At 33.7% G+C, this 22953-nt stretch overlaps 2 protein-coding genes across 2 annotated transcripts; both read left to right on the forward strand.

Annotated features, from left to right (window-relative positions):
- Positions 1-806: 806 nt before the first annotated feature.
- LOC114309033 (disease resistance protein At4g27190) lies at positions 807-18238 on the forward strand. The gene is made up of 5 exons (XM_082889875.1): positions 807-3716; positions 5564-6322; positions 9101-9630; positions 12251-12340; positions 17761-18238. Exons 1-5 carry the CDS (start codon positions 807-809, stop codon positions 18236-18238), a joined length of 4767 nt encoding a protein of 1588 aa, XP_082746001.1.
- Positions 18239-21525: 3287 nt separating this feature from the next.
- Positions 21526-22413, forward strand: LOC145800221 (uncharacterized). Its single transcript, XM_082889876.1, has 2 exons — positions 21526-21667; positions 21785-22413. Exons 1-2 carry the CDS (start codon positions 21526-21528, stop codon positions 22411-22413), a joined length of 771 nt encoding a protein of 256 aa, XP_082746002.1.
- Positions 22414-22953: the final 540 nt, after the last annotated feature.

Genomic DNA, 22953 nt, shown 5'->3' on the forward strand with positions numbered 1-22953 from the left:
ACCTTGCTTACCTTTAAAAAGATAGGAAAAAAAAAAAAAATCTCAACTTGAATTTAATTTTCAACAATGATTCATACCACTAAAAACATCACCACTAATAGCACTAATGCATTAAAAAAGTAAAAAAAAAAAAAAAATACAACTCCAAGACCAAAACATCACATCATTAATGGCGGGACCCACTGGCACCTAATTAGTGGGAGCATTAATTAGTGCTCCCAAGCATTTTTCTTTAATTTTTGTCTTCAGTTTTGTTATTGGTCTTTGTGTTCAACTGTTGCTTGCAAGAAAGAAAGGAAAAAAAAAAAAAAAAAAAAATTGTCTGTATTCCCTTTTGAATTTAGAAAGCTTTGTAATCTACTCCTCTGCAACTCTATTTTAACTCTGTGTTGAACGATTACCAAATCAGTATTCTCTACATTCCTGTTTTCATTTTACCAAGCTCACTTTCTTCGTTTCCATTTCTGTTGTAGTACAAAAACTCTCTTTGTCCAGTTTTATTATAATTCTCTATATTCAATCCTTCTTGTAAAAAAATTAAAAAATTTTAAAAAAAAAATCATCTATAGTGTAACTCTATATTTTTAATTAATTATATCAAACATTAGCTTTTAATTTTTTTTTTCCCCCTTTTGATTTTGCAAAGTGTTCCTTTCCTATCATCATATCCTCTCTGTGTTAGGAAAAAAAGAAAAGAAAAACAAAACTTTCTATTCCCTTTTGATTTTAGAAAAGCTTTGATATCTCGTCCTGTGCTACTCTATTCCAACTCTGTGTTGGACAATCACCAAAATCAGAAGTGAGAAATGGCCGTCAATTTTGCTCTTTCCATTGGAGCCAAGATCGCAGAATATTTGGTTTATCCAATTGGTCGCCAGTTTGGCTATGTAATTTTTTACAAAAGCAACCTTGACAAACTCAGAGAAGAAGTCAATAAGCTGGAAGAGAGAAGTGGTGCATTGCAGCTATCAGTTGATGCAGCACGAAGAAATGGATGGATTATTGGACCTGATGTTGAGAGGTGGCTGGAAAGGGTTAAAGAATGCAGCAACAAGGCCAGTGAAATTCTGAAAAATGAAACTGAAGCAAACAAAGGGTGTCGTAATGGGTGGTGTCCAAACCTGAAGTCACGCCACTCCGTTGGCAGGAAAGCAACAAAGAAGGCAGAAGAGGTGGCTAAGTTACATGGAGAGGGGAGCTTTACAACAGTGTCCTACCCTGCACCTCCACCAGGAATAGAATCTGAATCCACTGAAGGTATCAAGAGCTTTGAATCTAGAAGACGGATCATAAACGAAGTCGTGCAGGCACTGAAGGATGATAGATTCCACATGATTGGGATATGTGGGATGGGAGGTGTTGGTAAGACAACAATGGTGAAACAAGTTGCCAAAAGAGTGAAAAAAGAGAAATCAAGTGCGGTGGGAGGTGCTGGTAAGACGCCGATGGTCAAAGAAGTGACCAAAAGTGCGAATGAAGAGCAATTGTTCGATGAGGTTGTCATAGCTCTAGTGTCCCAAAGCCCTGACGAAAAGAAGATTCAAGCTGAAATTGCAGATAAGTTGGGTTTGAGATTTGAGGAAGAGAGTGCATCTGGAAGAGCAGATCGGCTGCGTGAAAGTCTACGGAGGAAGAGAATCTTGCTCATATTGGATGATGTTTGGAAGAGACTTGAACTGAATGACATAGGAATTCCATATGGAGATGGTCACGGTGGTTGTAAGATTTTGCTGACTTCAAGATTTGTTTATGTATGTGATGATATGGGAGCTGAAAAGAAATTTACAGTTGAAGCCTTAGACAAAGAAGAAGCATGGAATCTCTTCAAGGAGATGGCTGGAATTTCCAATGACACGAGTACTGAATTCTATTCCACACAGAAGGCAGTTGCAGAAGAATGTGGAGGCTTGCCTGTTGCTATTAAGGCAGTTGCGAGGGCACTCAAAGGTAAAGGAGAGCCTTCATGGGATTCTGCTCTTGGTCAATTACAGAGGTCCATCATCAAAAGCATCAGGGGAGTAGAAGACCAGATATTTAAATCTCTGGAGTTGAGTTACAATTCCTTAGAAAGTAAGGAAGCCCAAAAAGTATTTTTGTTTTGTTCCCTATACCCAGAAGATTTTGATATTCCAATTGAAGATCTTGTTAGATATGGGATTGGGCTTGAATCGTTTGAAGGCATTGACACAGTGAGCGAAGCAAGACAAAAAGTTCATGACTTTGTTGATGACCTTAAAAAATGCTATTTATTGATGGATAGTGAAGAAAAAGAGTGTGTCAAAATGCATGATGTTATACGTGATGTGGCTCTATCTATTGCATCTGGGGAGGAGCATTCGTTTATGGTGAGATATGACAAAGCATTGGAAGACTGGCCACAGAAACATCGGCTCAAAAATTACATTGTAATTTCATTAAAACTTAATGGTATGCACGGGCTTCCTGGTAATTTAGAATTTCCAAAACTTCAGCTTCTGAAACTAGAATTTCCAGAACTCCAAGTACAGGAGACCCCAGATTGTTTCTGTCAAGGGATGAAAGAACTCAGAGTGCTAGCTTTATCTAATTTTCCTGGATCGCTGCCGACATCACTCCGATGCTTGACCAACCTCCGAACCTTGTCACTTTCTGGTTGCCCACTTGATGATGATGATGTCTCTGTAATCGGAGCATTAGAGAATCTAGAAATGTTCAGTTTTGCTGGCTCTTATATCACGGAATTGCCAAAAGAAATAATAGGTCACCTTGGTCGCTTGAAGGTACTTGATTTGTTGAATTGTACAGTGGAAAGGATTTATCCGGGGGTTTTGTCAAGCTTATCAATGCTAGAAGAGTTGTATGTTGGGAATAGCATTCAAACAATGGATGGACTAGAAGAAAGAACAGAAATGACTAATGCAATCATTGCTGAGGTGGCATCCTTGTCCCATTTGGTGGCTTTGGATATTGTATTATTTATCTTGCCAAGAGATTGGGTCATTGACAAGGTGAAAAGGTTCAATATAACAGTTTACCCATCATCTGGTAACGATTATCGGGAACCTAATTATCGGTTGCCGAATAGGTTGGAACTCCGGTCAGCGGATGTGACTGATCTTAGGGATAGTAGTAGCCTCAAGATGCTATCGCAGAGCACTAAAATTCTAGAGTTAGATTCAGTTAAGGGTTTGAAGAATATTCTGAGTGATTTAGAAGAATATAGTTTTGAGCAATTGACGAAGTTGACACTAAAGAAATGTGATGATTTCAAAGGGATTATTTGTCATGGCCAACTACTAGATTTTTTGCCTGAAGTAACACAATCGTCGATGGGTCCTACTCCACTTAAATGGTTTGGCAACTTGAAATCTATATTTTTTTGGAAATGTGCTAAAATGGAAAATGTGTTCTCACTTCCCATTGCTAGGAATCTCATGCATTTGGAGACTATTGAGATATTGGACTGTCATCTGATGGAAGTGATTGTTTCAAATGAAGGAGGAGAGCATGAGATAGCAGTAGTGGCAACAGATAAAATTGAGTTTCCTAAACTAAAAAAATTGTGGCTATTGGGACTGCCAAGTTTTACAGCATTCCGCAAAGCCATGAATGCAATTGAACTACCACAATTGGAGGATTTGTTTCTCCGTGAAATACCAAAACTCGGTAGTCTCTGCCTTGCTTCTGCTGTAGAGAGTAATTATGATGCCTACATTCAGCCGCTCTTTGACAACAAGGTATGATTTCTTTCTTTGATTTAAGAGCACCTCATATATTTCTTATTTTCAGTGGAACTTTTGGGCTATATAAATGTGTTTCCTTGATTTTCTGCATAAATGCATTTGTTGTATCAATATTTATATATATTGGATTGAATATGTTTGGATGTAAAAATAAGAACATGAAACTTAAACTGAAATTGCTAGTATCCAGGAACAAATGGCCATTTTCATGTGTCGTATTTCTATTCACTAAAAAATTAGTTGAAGTTCGGGTTATAATTTTGTGAACTTCGACAAAATTATTTAAAACATTAGGGTTGTATTTGGATAGAAGAATTTGAGATTAAGATAATATGTATATATATGATGCTTAATTATTAATACTATATTAAAAAGCTTTGTCTATGTTTTGATCATTAATTTCGGTAGAATTTCTTGTGGAAAAAGAAAAAAATATGAATGAAATATAATCCCCCCCCCTCTTTTTCTTCCTCTACATATTTTTACCCAAATATCTCATTTAATGAGACTTAAGGATTGGTTTGGTTTGGCTTGGTTTGGTTATATTTTTACTCAAATCCATTATCCAACACCGTGTTTGAATCATGGATTTAGATAGAAATTTGAGAAGGGAAAGGGAAATGGTGGAAAAAAATTAGTTTACTTTTCATTGACATTTTTCTCACATTTTCTCTTTCTCTTTCTAAATTTTGCCAAAATTTATGATACAAATACAACCTAAAGGAGAGGTTGGAGTAGAGGTGGCAAAGATATTTTAACAAGGATCATTGTTTTACTAGAATTCTACCTGGTAGAATTTAAAGTCATTCTTATAAAACATTGAAATCATTACAAGTGAATAATGAAGGTTGTGTTTTTATTTATAGATTGAATCGAATGAATTTCAGTTCAAAGAATTGATAGCTGTTTATTTTTTATTTTTTTATTTTTTTCATTATGGAACTTTGTTGTATTGTTCATTTCTCCCCTATTTATGATGATGTTTTTTAGGTTGTTTGGTTGTTGTGCTGATCGTTCTTTTTTATTATAAGAACTCTTTGTTAGCTTATTGTTAGACTTCTATAGTTGTTCTCTTCCTATTGTAATTACTCTTCTACCAATTAAAACAACAACGTTCAATTAGTTTACATTAATATATATTTGAGAGAGGAAAGATTGAGTACACACATAACTTTTGGCATAGTGCACAAAGTAATTGTCCCGAGACATGAACCTATAACCTCAAGATTATTAGGCCAAGGTTTTAACTATTGAACCAATGGTTAAAAAGACAATTAAAATTTATGTTTGGGAAAGTGTTTGACTTGGTGGGATGAAAAATTTTAATCTTGCGATATCCTCTAATAATTTCATTTACACTTTTTTTGAATTTCCTGTGCTCTGTTCTAAAATTCATCTAACTCCAATTTTTTCAATCTCAAAATCCTAAGCCATTTTTCAATCTGTCTAAACCTCGCAAGTACATATTTTAGACGAAAACAATTAAAAAATTAACCACAGACTGCTTTGTTTGATATTTCAAGTGGTGTCCTTTATAACATGTACACACAAACAAATGCACAGTTGATTTTCAATTTGATTTCTTGATCAGTCTTATGTCAACTTGATGACATTTGAGTTTAGTATGAATTTCTACCATCTAAATTTGAAATTCCTATGGTCATTATCTAGTTTCTTAAAACACTTTTGAAACTATAAGGAATGTATAGCTAAATTTGAATGTTCAATTTTTTTAAGAACTGTTTTAACTTTAATTATTCAACTTCGAAGTAATATTAATTTAATGGGTGGTGTTAAATGAAAATAAAGTTTGGCATTAACCTTGTGATTGGATTCTACAGGTCAATTTGACTTCCCTTGAGAGATTGTATGTTGATGCAATGGATAACCTGATAGAGATATGGCCCGGTGAACTTGAAGCTAAACTAAGACTAAGACGGATGATAGTTCACAAGTGTCATTGGTTGCTGAATATTCTTTTTCCATCCAATTTGATGAAGGCAATGCAAAGTCTTGAAATACTTGTAGTGCAGGATTGCCAATCTGTGGAAGTAGCATTCGGTATTGAAGGACTAATTGTTAGGGAAGACCATCAAGATATACTATTCCCTTCATTAATAGATGTGAGACTTAGGCATCTACCAAAGTTGATACATGTTTGGAAAGACAATTTATCAGGAATTCAAGGCTTCGAGAACCTAACATCCCTAAACATAAAGGGTTGTGGCAGTTTGAGATATGTATTTTCGTCTTCTATATCCAAACTTCTTGTGAAACTGCAAGAAATAGAGGTAACTGAATGTCGTGTGATGGAAGTGATCATTGACGAAGAACCAAAAATAGATGATGAAGTCGCAACAAATATTCTCATCTTCCCTCAACTAAATACTCTCAAACTCAGGGACCTGCCGAACCTTAGGAGTTTTTGCCTCCAAGCTTACATGTTTGAAAGATCATTGTTGAAGACCGTGGAAGTAATCAATTGTCCCAACATGAAGGCCCTCCCTTCAGCATTCAAGCACATGCAAGAGCCACAGACGAGCAATGTTCAAAAGGCAAACTTTTTAACCTCAACTCAACACCATCTCTTGGATGGAAAGGTACATTTGTTATCTTACAATTATAGTATTCACCATTAACATTCCGTTCTTTCAAAGAAAATGTTTCCAATATTCATTAAAATAAGGATAAACCTTATACGTTTGAAGTTGAAAGAATTGTTGGGTAAGCAAAATCATGGAAACTTTTTGGTCTCGTTTGGAAAGTTGGCTATTTTAGTATAAACTATTTTAGTAGGCTAAAATAGTTATGTTTGGAAAGAGAATTTTTTTATAGTTGGATATAATGTTTGTAAGAGAAAAAAGACAATTATTATAGGTTTGATGTAATATTTTGTCTTATTGACTATTTTTTAATCTATTTTGTCTTTTAGTGCTATTTTAGTCAAAAAAAAAAAAAAAAAAAAAAAAACCTCTAACCCAACTGCCAAACACCCCTTCATCATGGATGTGGTCAAAGATCTTATGAAGGAATATAATTTTTATACAATTTTTTTTACTATAATGATGACGGTGGCATTTCTGCTATTAAAGGTCTTTTAATGGACATGGTTTAAAATAATTAGTCTCAATGTAAGTTATAACTACGGCATTCTGTATTTAATGTTATTATATATAACATTGCTAAATGTTGTATTTGTGTATTAATATTTTTTTTGTCAATTATGTCCCAATTCCCAATAAACGGGGTTAAAATTGATTGTACTGAGTTGAGTTTAATTACAGCAATGTTAATTGGGCAATATTCATACCCAAATATACAATAGAGTAAATTCTCTAAATAAGCAAGCTCTCCCTTTCACTATGTGTATGTTTGTACGACGTGTATGTAATATGAACATTATGTAAGAATGACCAAGAAAAAAAAAATATTGAAGAAACAATAATATCAGAAATATTTCAAAAGAATAACTAGTATACCAACAAATATACTAGTTGGACTCAATGTTAAGTGGGTCGGTCCCATATGCATATTTTGGGTGGGTTAGTATATCATATATGGGTCTTGCTAAAAAATATTGCTAGGGCACAAGAAAAAGACAAAAAAAAATTGAAAAATATAAGACATCTTTTATTAAATTCAATGCACTTTTACTGAAATTAAAATACTCTTTAATATTTTTACATATTTTCAAAACACTTTTTATACACTTCCCAATATTAAACAATATTTAAAAGACACTGGTCATGTTATATATGATTATATGTAATATAAGTAAAGCCGTGCCTTTTAGTTTAGAAGCCTTAAAAAATTGCCACATGACTTCCTAAACAAGTTAATATGGTGCCGAGTGTCGTTTGGAAAATTAATGAACAATGCTGTCTGTTTTTTCCACTTCCTCTTCCATTTGTATGTTAAAACACCTTGCTTTTATTGCTTTTTATCTTCTCTTATTCCAAGTAATTCCGTTACATCTTACAAGTAGAATATTTGTATTCATGTTTCTGTTTCTAAAAAAACCACTCATTCTCCATATATTATCCTACTGTAATGTTTTGTCTACATTTTTTTCCCCACTGGTACCATTTCCGTATTATTTGCCTTGAACTATTTTCTTTGTCCAACGTTTCACAAGGTCTAACTTTTTTCTTTGTCTGGGTTTTTATTAAATTTGGCATATAATGTATAAATTTCTGAACTGAAAATTGGTGACTTATGTGATGAATTGATAGTCGCCAATTGGATTTCCGAAACACCCACACACAAACAAAAAAAAAAAAAAAAAAAAAAAAAAACACCAAAAAAAAGAAGATAGTGGCCAATTGGCTTTATGAATTTGGGCTTTGTGATATATGATTGATGACTTCTTTTACACATGTTTTCTGATTTGGGTTTTGTAGTTATACGAAATTTTGATTTCTTAGTCACAATAATTTGGTGAAAATGATATGTGATCAGCAATTATAGGTATGACCTGAAAATTGCTTCTTTTGAGTTTTATTATTATTTATTATTCGTGTTATTTTGATTATTTATTCTTGTTCATTGAAATCAAGCTTAATTTGATTAGTCAAACGTTCGCGCAAAATGATATTGGAATCTAATAATATGTTTTTAGGAGTGCTTAATAGACTCCTCTCTCAATTATGTATGTTTGTGTTGCATATATCACATATGTATATTTGTCAATTTCTTTGTGCCAATGAAAAGTTTTTGTTCTTTTAGAAATTAGTAACTTCACTTTTCTTCCATGTAAATTATTGCGTACAAAATTTTAAAAATAAAGTTTGAAGTATTTTTATATTTTTACTGTATAAAAACCTACAATATTTTTACATTTTTTGTGTGAATATATTTAATTATTCATAATGTATTTATGTAAAATTGATTTTCAAACAAAATCCTGTGCATGGGTAGAAAACTAGTTAATTAGTATTTCTAGCCTTAGTTATGGAAATATTTTTGAAAACATTTCACATCAATGTACAACTTCAAAAATAATTACAAATTAATGGTAAACTTTATCAATATTGATAACTAAAATTATAAAGTTTTTCATGCATATGTAATAATTTTTTGAATATCCCAATGTGGGTAATTTCCTTAATATTTTTTAGATAGACTTGTTTTGGGGGGTTAATGACATAAATGCATCTTTTGTGTATGTCTTCTTTTTTTCTTCTCTTTTTTTTTTTTTTCTTCCCCTCCCCACCTTTTATTATTTCCAATGGTCTTAAATTTTTATGAACATATCACATTTATGTAAGATTTTTTATTTTTTTATTGTCATATTGGTCTAAGTTAATGTGCAGTCTCAAAGGTGGAGTTTGTTTTATTCAATAATTAGTAAATGTCACTAACAATGATTGCAATTGCAGTATAGTTTAAGCAGCAATGAGGAACTTGCTATCACAGGAGTAGATGGGCCAACTGAGATATGGCACAACCAACTTGAAGTCAGATTCCTTCACGAAGTAAGATTCATAAGGGTCCAATGTTGTGGGAAATTATCAAGTGTTGTCTCGTCCAATTTAATGCGAAAACTGCACAAAATAGAAGGGCTAAAGGTATGGTGGTGTGATTCGCTGGAAATGATATTTGACCTCCAAGGGGGTGTATGTGCTGGTGTCGGTGAGGAAGAAACATCAATGACTCTGTTAAATAATTTGGAATTGAAGTATTTGCCTATGCTGATGCATATATGGAAATGTGTTCCCCAACAAATTCATTGTTTCAGAAATCTAAGTTCTCTAAAAGTGAAGAGGTGTGACAGCTTGACATATATATTCACAATTTCCATGGCCAGGGTCCTTGTCAATCTACAAAGTCTAACAGTTGCGCATTGCAAGAAGGTAGAAAAGATTGTCACCTGGGAAAAGGAAGACGGAGTTAGTTGTTGTTCCCTACGGTTTGGCCATATCACACTTAAAAATCTTCCAAGTTTGGTGTGTTTTGGCCCTGACATGAATAACATTGACATTCCAGGCAAATATGGCAACGTAACGCACTGCCCCAAATATGAAGGTAAAACTCCAATTATATTTCCCAGTTTCCAGCGAACTCAACAAGGCAACTTCTTTATATCTGTACATTTTACAACTTAGAAAAAAAGAGAGGTTGTAATGGTTAATGACTACATTAATATTGTATTTGGATTATGAATTTGAGTAAGGATTTCAAAAGAAAAAAAGAAAAAAAAGCGGTGAAATGTGAATGAAATATAGTTACATTTTATTTACATTTCACTTACTTTTTTCTTTTTCCTTTCCAAATTTTTATTCAAATTTATGATCCAAACATTGGCCAAGGAACACAAAACTATTGCATGTCCAATGATAATTTACCACAACACCATGTAAACTAAAATAACTAGTTTATCTCTTATATCAAATTAGTCATTGTAATTTTAATTGCATCAGTAATTTTACTCTCAATTTTTTCACATTGTGTAAATATAGTCCATTTAATAACTCTCTTTTAGAAATTTGACTGAAATCAAGAGGAAAAAAATAGTTCATTCACTTTCGTCAAAGTGATTGAGGAGTTGATGCCTAATTTGAAATAGTACATTCCTTTTTCTTTTTTTTTAACTAGATAGTACATTCCCTTTTTAATAAATCATTTTGCTCTTGATTTATGTTCAATAATTGAATGAATACCATCAATTGGATTAAAATTGACATAATGTGAAAAATAAAGAACAAAAGTGATACAATTAGCACTATAGAGCACCATAGAGACTAGATTGACACAAAAAGTAAACAGAAATGCCTCATACACCCACTGGGGGTCGACCCCCAGTGAGGTGGCACTCCATCATTTGACAAAAAAAAAAACTGTTTTCTTTTTTTTTTTTTTTTTTTTTTGGATTTCAGCCAGTGGGGGTGCGACACCTCACTAGGGGTGCGACCCCCACTGGGGGTATGCATCACTGTTGAAAAGTAAATTATAAGAACCACGATATAATTTGCTCAAATATTTTTATGAGATAAAAACTAGCCAAAAAGGGTAAAATAACCATGGTGTCCCCAAGAACTACATATCCTTAAGAAACAATATATATGTGTCTCTAATGTACTATTGAAATATAATACATATCACCCACCTTTTTTCTTCTTGTGTCTAAATTCATACCAAAATTTACAATGTAAATAAAAAGGTATAGTGTTATTGATATGTTTCCAATTTAGTAATTATTTGAAACTTGACATGCAGAGAGCTGCGTATGAAAAAAGGCTTTTAAGCCACAGATGAAGATTTTAGTTTTAGCAACACTCTGGCGGTATCAGCAGCAAGAGATCGCCAACTCTTCATAGAAAAAGGTATATATATTGTTTGATACACATAACATTGTTACTGCACAAAATACCACTTCATATAATTATCCATAAACCTTATTTTTGGGAAATGTGAGCAACAATAATTAATGTTTAGCTTTTTTATTTTTTTATTTTTTATTTTTTTTGGGTGGATCAGCCTAGTGTATGTTTAACTTAAAACTGAATTGTTATTTCATCACCAATATAAAGCCAGATGTTTTTTTGTTTTTTTTTTTTTTTTGTTTTAATAGATCATTTAATTTTTTTTAGAGACAAACGGGCTAAAATAAGAAAGATACAACTATCGGATCGATTTATTTATTTTTCATTCGATGATATACATGGATAATTTCACAAAATAAACGGTTCAAATTATTGAAATGAGACTTGTGATAGACCTATAGATTTGGACATGATGGTCAAGTTCAAATTTGAGTCGCAGAATTCTAAACCTTTCTTGTAATAAGTTGTTTTTTGGGGGGAAAGAATTAGGGTGGTATGACAACTTATCGTTTCTTCAATCTTGAATTCCTATATATATGTATATAGTGTATATGTATGTATGCATATTTAAAGATGTACTTAAATTGGAAATTAGGTCGTAAAATTAGGTATATTTGAGCTAATAAGTAGTTTAATTGATTAGTATGAAATAAAGTTAAAAAAGTAGTGTGTAAACCTAAGAGAGAGAAAGTGAAGCTAGTAGACGTGTATTAAGTTAAAAACTCTAGGATTACTGTTGTATATATATCTAGCTCTTACATGAAATCATATTTAGTTTTGTATTTGGCATCTATGATTTTTAATTTGTTGACAAAATGACCTAAGAAACAGCATATGTTGTTGAGACATGCATGTTGCATGTCAATGGACTTGCTCCACCTAGACTTGACCCAAGAGTATTGAATAATTTCTTGCTAAATGAACCTCCGTTACCAACTAGGTAATAAATACGTACGTCTTGCGTAGTTTAGAAAATATGAAATCGGATTATCAGTCCTACTCTCTCATGTCTCGCTATCCCAAATACACTCTACCACAACAAAATGAGAGCAAGAGAGACATATCCTACGATAGAGGTACAAGAGAGAGTACAACGAAAGATCTTTGCATGAAGCACATTGAATGTAGTTGCTTTTAATTAGCATGTATTTGTTTTCAAAATTTGATCGCAAATGTTTTGCTAAGTATGCTGTTCTTGATAAATAGGAGGTGGGAGGATCTACTCAATTTCTATGAAGATCAAGAAGTTGGAGAAGTAGATAACGGCCCTATTGATGCAGAAACCAAGGTTACAAGGTGTTTTTATTTATGGAAAAACTATTTAATTGTTATGAATTTGTTTTAACTATTGTCCGAACGAACAAAACAGAAACAAGAAACATTAAAAAAACCGAAAACCAAAAAACTATAGTCCAAACTTGAATAATTTGTTTGCTATTTTGTAGTATTGCTAGGTTTGTATTAGTGTCTTTTTGTGGCATTGCTGGGTTTGTATTAGTGTGTCTTTTCGTTGGCTGAGTTGATTTGTGCTATTATAGCATTTTGTTTTGTGGTACAACTGGAGTGACTTTATTATTAGCCATGTAATAATTTACTTCTGATTATTATTGACTTCCTTAACTTATGAAGTATGGACATTTCAAAATTAGTGCCATGGCGGTGTTCGACACGGGGACACGTACGGGACATGCCAAATGGAGTGTCCTTTTAATTTAATGATTTTTTTGTAGGGGACACGGCATGGGACACGACAAGGCTACTTCTTTTTTTTTTTTTTTCTTTTGCCTCTCTTATTTAGTTCTTTTGTGAAGAATATTGTTGGATGTTGAATGTTTTCCCCTTCTCGTCTTAGTTTTTGTTATCGTTTATTATGACTTTTTTGTGAATAGATGATCCATTAATTTCTTTAAATGTAGGAGTTATATTTATTGAATTAATGTTACTATGTTAGTGTTTGTTAATTTTGATTTAGGATGAATGCAATATAAATTTACATAACACATAAAAATATATAAAAATAAATAAAATAAAATTTACCGTGTCTGTGTTAGTATCCGTGTCCGTGTCCGTGTCCGTGCTTCATAGAATTAACAATAGAATATGCAAGGTATTATCTAGCCTTTGTTCCTGTCTTTGTTTAGCTAATTCATAACCATGAATTGTATGTTATGAGCTATGTTACACAGACTCTTCGTTTTTTTGGAGGTACTCGTGTTGACACTACACGACACGGGGTATGGGTGCGGGATACGGTTAGGATACGACCCTATACAAATGGATACGGGAGAAGAAACGAAAGAGAAGAGAGTAAGGAGAGAACTTGTCGCCGACTTCGAAAGGGCAAGGCATCGATCCCTCTATCGCAGACTTCGATCTCCCTGCTCGCGTCCTTCAACTTTGTCTTCGTGGTCTTCAACTTCGTCTAGCGCCCTTTGACTTCGACTTCATCTTCGTCTTTGACGAGCACGAGCATGAGTGTAAGCCCCTCTCTCTGTCTCTGTCACGTCTCTCTCTCTCGTTCTCTTTCTTTTCTATTCCAGATCTGCCTTTCGATTTGCCCTCCTCTCTCTCTCTCTCTCTCTCTCTCTTATTCTTTATTTATTATATTTCATCTTTCTATTTTATTCTTTTCATAAAAATATTTTTTTAAAAAAATTTGGGCTAAACCAGATAAGTAAAATTTTGGGCCTACTAAACTTTGGACCTATTAAAATTTTGGTCAACAAATCTTTTAATACCATGGGCTGTTATGTAGTTAATTTATATGTTTGGTATAAATTATATATAAAAAATTATTGAATCAACTTTTTAAATCATATTTATAAAAAATATATATTTAAGAAATAATTATTTGATGTACCCTCGTATCCGTATCCAAATTTGGATCCGTATCCACGTATCCTTCATTTTTAGTTTTAAGGTGTCTGACTTTTAGATACACACCCACACTCGATACCCACACCCGAGTCCGTGTAACGTAGGTTATGAGGAATTTGTTTAAAATGTAACTTAAGAGTAAATATTTCTAAGTCTAAATCAGCAAAAAAATAAAAAAATAAAAAAATCTAGTTTAAAAAAAATGGTATTGTCTGTGACACTACTTAACTTTGTTGAATGGCTTGAAAGCATTGCATGGCAGAGCATACTCCGAACTTAAAAACCATGATATAATCAATTTATTTTATGTTTGGTTCTTGAATAGGTAGGGATTTAAAATAAGTAAATAAATAAATAAAATATAATTATATTTCATACGCCTTTCACATATATATATTTTTTCTTTTTAAATCTCCACTTAAATTCATGAATTAAACACAACTTTTAAGAAAATTTTTATCTTACAGAGAATTTTTTTTAAAAAAATCTTATAGAGAACTTATATGCACATAAAAAACATGTGAGCTTGTTCGTTTTTGTTTCTTCACATATGCCAACAGATAAAGAATCTATCTATCACTATATTTTACCATATGCTATCAATCCTCTCCCAAACCTTTTTTATTAGAATCAGATTTGATCAAATTTGGAAAATTTAGCAATCCCTATATGTTGAACAATTATTTAAATTAAATTTTTTATAACCCAAAAAAAAAAAAATCATACAGCTATGTTATTTTTCTAATCAAGTGTTTGCGCATAAATTCTGCGACTTTTATCAAGAATAAACCCTTCTCAAGAAAAGAACTTCAACTAATAAGCAGGCTACAATAAAGAATAAAAGCATGGAAAGATTAAGAACAAAATAAAGAGTTATAAAAGGTGGATTTAAACCTAACACCATATCGGGAAGAGCATATATGGGTTTGTTTGAAATAGGGTTATGATTTAATACTCTCTGGCAATCTGGAAATTGAAGTGGTTGAATTATCTGATTTTGTTCTATATCTATTTTGAAGCTTGTATACAAGAACAATGGTGAAAAAAAAAAAAGAGATAAAACCAAAAAATTTGACCTCAGCAGAGGATAACCCAACCCATCAAAGATCTACCAAATTCCCACTTCAAAAAAAGAACCCAAAAGATTAAGTAAAAAATAAATAATTCCCTAGATACCTCATTGACTATACCTTATGATGAACTCACAAAAGCTGAGTTCAGAAGGTCCCCGGCATCAACCATTTGGAAGTGATTATCATTTGCTTCAAGATCCACTGAATTCCTCAAAACTTCATCTTTTCCAGTAAATTCAAAAACAATGAATCTACCTACTTCATTATAGTTGGATATGGTGGTCCTATGAGGGAGGCGGTTTTGGTCTTTTTCGGCAAGTTTAGGGAGGTGTCCAATACTACATATTCCAGTCCTTCCACAATAAACTCAGTACTCCAATTCCCTACATTTAAACTCTCAATTTGGAAAATAAGTAGGGTTTACTAAGCCACCCATGGTCTGCCTACTACAAGTACTGCTATTGGATTTCTGACTCCCATTTCCTAATAAACTCTCTCCGGCCAAACAAGTTATTAGATAGTAACCCTACTCCAAATGATGTCATCATCAATTCCTAGTAATCAATCAATGAGCTACATGGTAATATTATTAACACATTGCTGGTCAAAAAATATATTATTAGCACATTGCCTAATTCCAATATTCGACAATTTGGTTAATAAACCTCATCCTATCATAAAAAATCCTACCACCACAACACCGGTATTCTGCCACTAGTTCCACTACTTAATCACCATTACTGATGTCGCACTCTGTTTTTAAAGGCTCAACGCACACCAAGGCACCAAAGGTCTATTGGGGCCTAAGCGCAAAGCAAGGTGCGCGTTCACTAAAGCAAGGCACACCTTTTTAGTAAAAAAATAGATAAAAATCAATATAGCCTACTAATTCAAACTTCAACGTAAGCAAAAATGAAAGAATTCAAACACAGAGACAGAGAAAAAAGAAAAAATAAAGTAAATTGTAGAAGAATTCCCAAAGCCATAAAAGCACGTATCATTACAACCGCAAAATAATCAAAATTCACCAAAACACAAATTTCCAAAAAATAAAAAATCAAAAAATTGATTAATCACATAGCAGCAAAGTTAAAAAAACTTAAGAAGATAAGTAGACTAGAAGGAGCAACAAAGCAGAAAGATGACGGAGAAGACGAAGATGAGAAAAATTAGAGCAGAGGAGAAAAAATAGAAGCAACAATGTGGAAAAGAAGCAGCCTAGCTACACACACACACAAAAACCACAACCCAGAAGGTGTGGAACAAGAAGAAGAAAAAAAGAGACAATTAAAAAGGAGGAGGGAAAAAAACAAATCCCAGATTTGTGAAGAAAAAGAAGAATAGTTTCAATTCTTTGTGGCAGCATATATAAGTCTAATATGTTACAAAAAATAAAAATCAAAAGCTGGTATTAAAAAGGAAAAAGAAATGCAGAATCTTCAATGAAGCATGCAAGTAGTGTGCCTTGATTCGCTTCATTGAATGGGCATTCGCCTTGCCATGTACTAGTCACAAGAGCTGCCTCACTGCGCCTTAAGCCTAGGCACACCTTTTACAACACTGATCACACTCCACCACTACTTCACATCCCCTCCCTCTGCTAGTCCCTCTCTTCACTCCCTAACATCTGAGCCACCAATTCAGTTATGCCTCTCATAACTATCATTTTGACATCATCCACTATGACCACCATAATGTCTCGTACACATCATATGTTAGAAATTCATAACAAACACCTAACCATGATCAGTGAGACACAGAACACAAAGAAAAACAAATGTATAAGAATTGTAAATCACAGACATGCACACGAACACGAGATTTACCCCAAAACTAAAGTTGCATTCATGGTCTCTACCGTCTCAATATGATTAGACAAGAGACATAACCCCCAATCGCTCTCAACTCCATATACATAGAAATTGGGCAACAAGTGCAAAAATAGTAAAAATACTCTCTCCAAATTCGGGACCCACACTACCTCCAGCAAATATTGTATGACCTGAGTTGCTATACATATAATTTAGTAACTAAGCAAAACAATCACTGTATTTGGTTTGAGTTTTTTGGATTAAGTTTTTTAAAAATTGACTTTTTTGGTTTTTGTGTTTTTTTGTTTTTAGTGAATATTTTTTAAATTTTAAACATTTTTTTTTACTTTTTTAGATGCACCTTACTTAGATGTATCTAAAAAGTAAAAAATTTGTGAAAAAATATTTTAAAAAAATAATAAATACATGGGTATTTAGTGAATTTTTAAAAGATTTTTTTTATAATTTTCTTACTTTTTAGGTATATTTATGTTAGGTGTGTTTAAAAAGTAAAAAAATTGCTTAAAATATTAAAAAAATTCAGTAAAAACAAAAAAATACAAAAAATAAAAAAGTAAAATTTTTTAAAAAATGTTTTGAAAAACTGGAAACGAAGCAAGGTGATATCTTTCCTAATTAAAGACAGAAATAAGAGACCATTTGTATGTTAGTACAATGCATCTCAGAAATCAACAATCATGTATTTTCCCAACAAGAAAGAAGTAGAGAACGTATCAATCAATCATCAAACATACCCAAATTGCAAATCATAATAATCTTCTCCAATTAGTAAACAAAACCAACCATCCAAATCCACCAAACAGAGATCCCCAATATAAACAAAACCATACCAAATCTCCATCAAACCCCAAAAAACCCATATTATTCCTAATATATCTAAAATAAAGTAAAACAAAGTTAAACCCATATTATTCCTAATATATCTAAAACCCAGCTGCATTCAAACACCTTCCAATATCAAGAGAAAGAAAAGCATCAATGCAAGCATACTGAACCTGTTTAGGGTAGAGCCACTCATTGTCCCACCTACTCATCGTAATCCTCTTGGGCTTCTCAACCTCCTTCCCCAGCACCTCTATCGCCAAGTTCTTCAACCCCACATTGCGAAGCTCGATCATGCCGCAGTAAGCTGCCAAGGAACGAAGATCAACAGTGGTGGCCAAAGACAACCCATAATCCTCAGTCAACTTGTCGACATCGGTGTGAATACCCACACCCACAAAAGTGTAGATAGGGTCGTTGAGGAAGTCGAAGAGGAATTGGGGGATTTGGGGGGAGTAGATGAGTTGGAAAATGAGGCATCGGCGGCCGACGCAGAGTTGGAGAGTGGCAGCGACGCTATCGTGGAAACGGTGGCCACTCGATGTGATGTACAGGCCAACGATGAGGCGGTGGAGGCTTCGAAGATTTAGGAGTCTATGAGTGACGAGTGATGTTCCAAAAAATACATATGGTACAAAATTACATAATACATATTATAAAAATACATAATTTCAAATGAATACATAATAAAAACACATATGATACAACTCTATTTCAATGTTAAGATACAATTCGTTCCAAAAAAAAAAAAAAAATTCTTAATTTGAAGTGTATTTTTTTTTTATCAAAAGAAAAAAAAAAGTGTATTTAAGAATTAGGATACAAAAAAAAATAGTGCAAATTACAAATACATCTTTTAAGGTTTGCTTAAAATACAAATTATCTCTTATGATTCTAAAAATTATATCATGCCTTTTTAAGTTTCCAGTTGTATAACAAATGACTCATTTCATTAATAAATCATCAAATCAATTAACAATTTTTAACGATGTTAGAAATATATTTTAATTAATAATTCAAGTAAGCGTGTGTTTGGGAAGGGCTCATCAGGCTATATGAGCCACATGCGACAAAACAGCCTCATTTAGCCACATGAGGCCAAAAACGCTTGCTAGGGTTGGAGAAGAACCCTTCTACGGGTAAATTGACCAAATTACCCTCACATCTCCTTTCCTTTGTTCATTTCGTCCAACGCCTCACCACACACACACAACACAACCCAACGGTCCTAGGGCACGGAAAAAGCGAGCGAGGCGATCTCTCCCAACCAGCGGCGACGACATCAAAATACGGCTTCGCAGAGGCGATCGGCACCGGAGTAGGCTTCTGGCGGCGGAGAACAAGACTGAACCCTGTCCGATACACCACCGATTAAGTGGTAACTCTTCCAAACCCATTCTGATTTCGTAGATCTTAATGCCCAATGCTTTATGAATGGAATGATTTTATTTTTTTCTACTTTTTTCCTTCCGCCACTTCAGATCGCACTGTATTTTGGGCTGTATTGATGGTATTTCGTTGTAGAAAGTCCGATCTGGCTATATTCACATTTTTTTCTTGTTAATTTTTAAGCCACAGTTCGAAATTTGTTGTTTCAGTTGTTGTGAGACTCCAAATTTTGGCAAAACAAACCCATATATAGAATATCCCTCAAACATGGTTGATTCTTCCATTTTTTTCCTCCCCCAAAATCTGTTCTTCATTTGTAAATATTGTAAAATTATGTTTACATTTTCACCAAGTAAATAAATACTTACAATTTAATACTTTTCTGATAAGTACAAAAATTAATTAACGAACAAAAAAAAATTAAAATTCATATAATTTTTTCTGTAAATTAACAAAAAAATTTAATGAATAAATATTAACATATTATCTTCGTATAAATAAATATTTGTTCTTTATTAATTAACATTTTTCTGTAAGTAAATTTTTTTTTTCCAGATTCTGTTCTTAATGAATAAATATTCACATTGTAATTTACATTTTTTTAATTATATTCAGATACAGTAATAAATTTGTTAATATTTTTAAAAAATATTAAATATACTCATTCATAAATTTTTATACGAAGATAATGTTTACCAACAATGTTCAGACAAAATTACACAATAAAATTAGTACTTCAGTTATTCAAGTTTACTCCCCAAGTGAATATGTTTCTCATTTTATTATTAATTCTGAATGAGCACTATGAATGCACTTACGGTATTGTCAATGCATTTCTGATTATGGTAAAACACTCTGATGAAACACTCTGATTCTTGTCAATGCATTTCTGATTATGGTAAAACACTGTGATGAAACACTCTGATTCTTGTCAATGCATTTTGAATGTTACGAATTCAGTGCCTGAATGAATTCTGAGTTATCAAATTAATGTATACATAAATTCAGCAGCTAGTCTCTACCCAGTTGCTATTGGTATTGTGAATGACCACTGCGAATGCATGTCTGATTCTGTGAAATACCTATTGACTTGTAATGAAATCACGAGTTCAGGTTACGAAATATTTTTACCAAACAAGTATGTCCATTTTTCATGTGCAAGTCAATTGTGTTATGCTTTCATCTCCAATGTTAAAAATAAGTACAATCTTGCATGTTATATATTTTTTTTTAATACTGTCAAACACTTGAGTCAAACAAGTGAAAATAATTTTACATATTTTACTAATCTAGTAATAATAATGTGCATAATTACAATAAAATATGTATGTGGTTACAACATAACTCTGTGCAAGTGCACATGGGTCGGTAACTACTCCTACCAATGTACTACTGATTGAAGATGCACAATACCCTTATCATACTTAAGTGTCCATGATCGGAATCAAAAACTTTTATTTTGTTTCTCTGTGTACGTTTTGTTGTTCATTCATGTACATTTTAAAAAAAATGCCTATTGTTTATAAAGCGTAACATGGCTTCGTTTACCTCTACTACAACTTCCAGTACATGGCCACGAATGTGTGCCTGTGGACATGGCCCCTGTGTTGTTAAGATTTCTAGGTCCACCAAAAATCCAGGGCATCCTTACTTTGCATGTCCCCACCCTTTGGTGAGTGACCCATTCTTTTAGGTCATAACTGTCCTTCTTTAACAACCCATGAAACTAATAGTTCCATAATTTGCACTCATCAGCCCTGTGTCTGTTGGATTGGTTGGTGCGATGAACCCAGGCGAGATAACCAAGACTATGCGTCACCCAGGGATGAATTTGTCATGCAATTGCGGGCTGATGTCATAGACATTCAACAATCCTTGCGTGTCCTTAAGACCATCGTGTATGTGCTATGCATTGTTGTTGTCGTTTTGTTGTTCCGTATGTAAGCAACGTTACGATGTTTCAGTATGTACAAACACGTTACTATGTTGGTAGTTTCGAAACGGTAGACGTATTAATGACTATCATAACTATGTGCAATACTAACTTCTATGGAACCTGTGGTAGTATAAAATTAATGTGCAATGGTTATATACTGGGTAATTTAGCATCCTATCTCTTTGTTTCTTTGTTATTAATGTGTAATGGCTTATGAGTTTGTATATAACAACTGTTTGTGTCATGGTAATCTTTTGTAACCGAACATTAGTAATGGCTTCCATACGTACTTCTCCGCGTACCCAGTCCAAAAGCAAAGGCGTTGTCACTGACAAGTCAAGAAGCCTTGAAGATACACACAATCATTTAAGCCACAAGGCCACATGGGACAGTGCCTCAATCCGAGTTTTCCTGCAATTGATTGCGAATAAGATAACTAAAGGCAATCGCCCATTCCTAGTCCTCAACCAAGCAGGGTACAAGTCCTTGGCAAGAAAATTTGAGATAAAAACAGGAAGAAAACATGGACTCAAATAGTTGAAGAATAAGTACATGCGTCTGAAAAAAGAGTGGCAAGCGTGGACAAAGTTGATGGATTCAAGCAAAGGAGTGTCAGGGATAGGGTTTGACTGTGACACCGGTATGTTTCAGGCACCTGAGGAGTGGTGGGACAAAATGGAATCGGTAAGTACATGTACTTTTATATTTCATATGTGTCATTTACCAGTATATTTTTAACTTTTGTAGTTAAATTTTAATTAATTATATGGAATGTAACATGATTCTCTTTCATATATCTCTATTTGAACAGATAAACAAGGTGTGTGCCAAGTTAGAAAAAAAACCTTGGAACATCGTGAGTTGATGGAGACTGTCTTCATGGGGGCATCAGCTACTGGGAAGCACCATTGGACGCCGAGCGAGGAACTTCCTGAAGCTGCTGATGACTCATCTGATTCAGTGCACAGTTTGGGGGCCCAACCATTTGCTGATTCGATACCCGCAGGAGTACAGGACATGGATTCAGATTCTTCACTGGAGCATATTCCGATTGAAAAGGGGAAAAAGAGAAAGACGCCATCAAGGAGTGTTTCAAAGTCCAAGAAGGCAACAAGTGGAGCGTCAGTTATTGCGGAAAGCATGAACACTCTGACAGATGTGGTGCGTACGAAGAATCAGCAGGTTACGGTGAGGCACCTCACAAGCAACGAATCACTGTTTACTATTTCGGAGTGCATGCATCGCCTGACAGGTATTACATCGTTGGTTGGTACGCCGTTATTCCACTTCGCCACATCACTTATGGATAACGCCGATTTGCGGGAGGTGATGATGTGCCAGCCTGATGACGACTCGATCATAGGGTGGCTTACCCAAAAGCAGCTCCAGTGTACTGCGTCGGCGCCTTTTGCAAATCTGTTTGGGGCTCGCCGGATATGATGTAGCGATGTTACGAGTGTTGAATATGCCTTTCCTTCTCTTGCATTCTAAAAACTTTTACTTATGTTTTTTGTTGGCACTGTATTAAAACAGGATGGTCGTCTGTGCATGTTTTTTTTTTTCCTTCGTTTTTGTGTTTTCTTGCTACCTATGGTTTCCAAAACTTTTAGTTCAATGCATGGGTTGACACAATGGAAGCATTGTTGTGCACACTTTCTGAGACATGAATGGGATGCTTCTGTTCAAATTAAATGTATGCATATTTTGCAGAATTGGGTACAACGGATTTGCTTGCTAGCTTTGTGTATGTTTATATTTTCCAAAGTGCGATGTTAGTTTCATATTAGACGTCAACTTTTGTGGTTGTCACCACAATGGTCCCCCTGTATGACAAAAGTTTAGCAGGTTCAAGTTTTTCCCATTTTGCATATCATTATGCGTTAAAAAATACATTGGTGACGGCAGTCCTTAAATTGGGTTGTCAACATTTCGAATTTTGTAATTGCAAATTTTGAAATTAGTTGACTCGATGAAGGGGAA

Source organism: Camellia sinensis, chromosome 10, assembly GCF_055761805.1.
Source record: "Camellia sinensis isolate YWXY chromosome 10, ASM5576180v1, whole genome shotgun sequence".
Taxonomy (NCBI): Eukaryota; Viridiplantae; Streptophyta; class Magnoliopsida; order Ericales; family Theaceae; genus Camellia; species Camellia sinensis.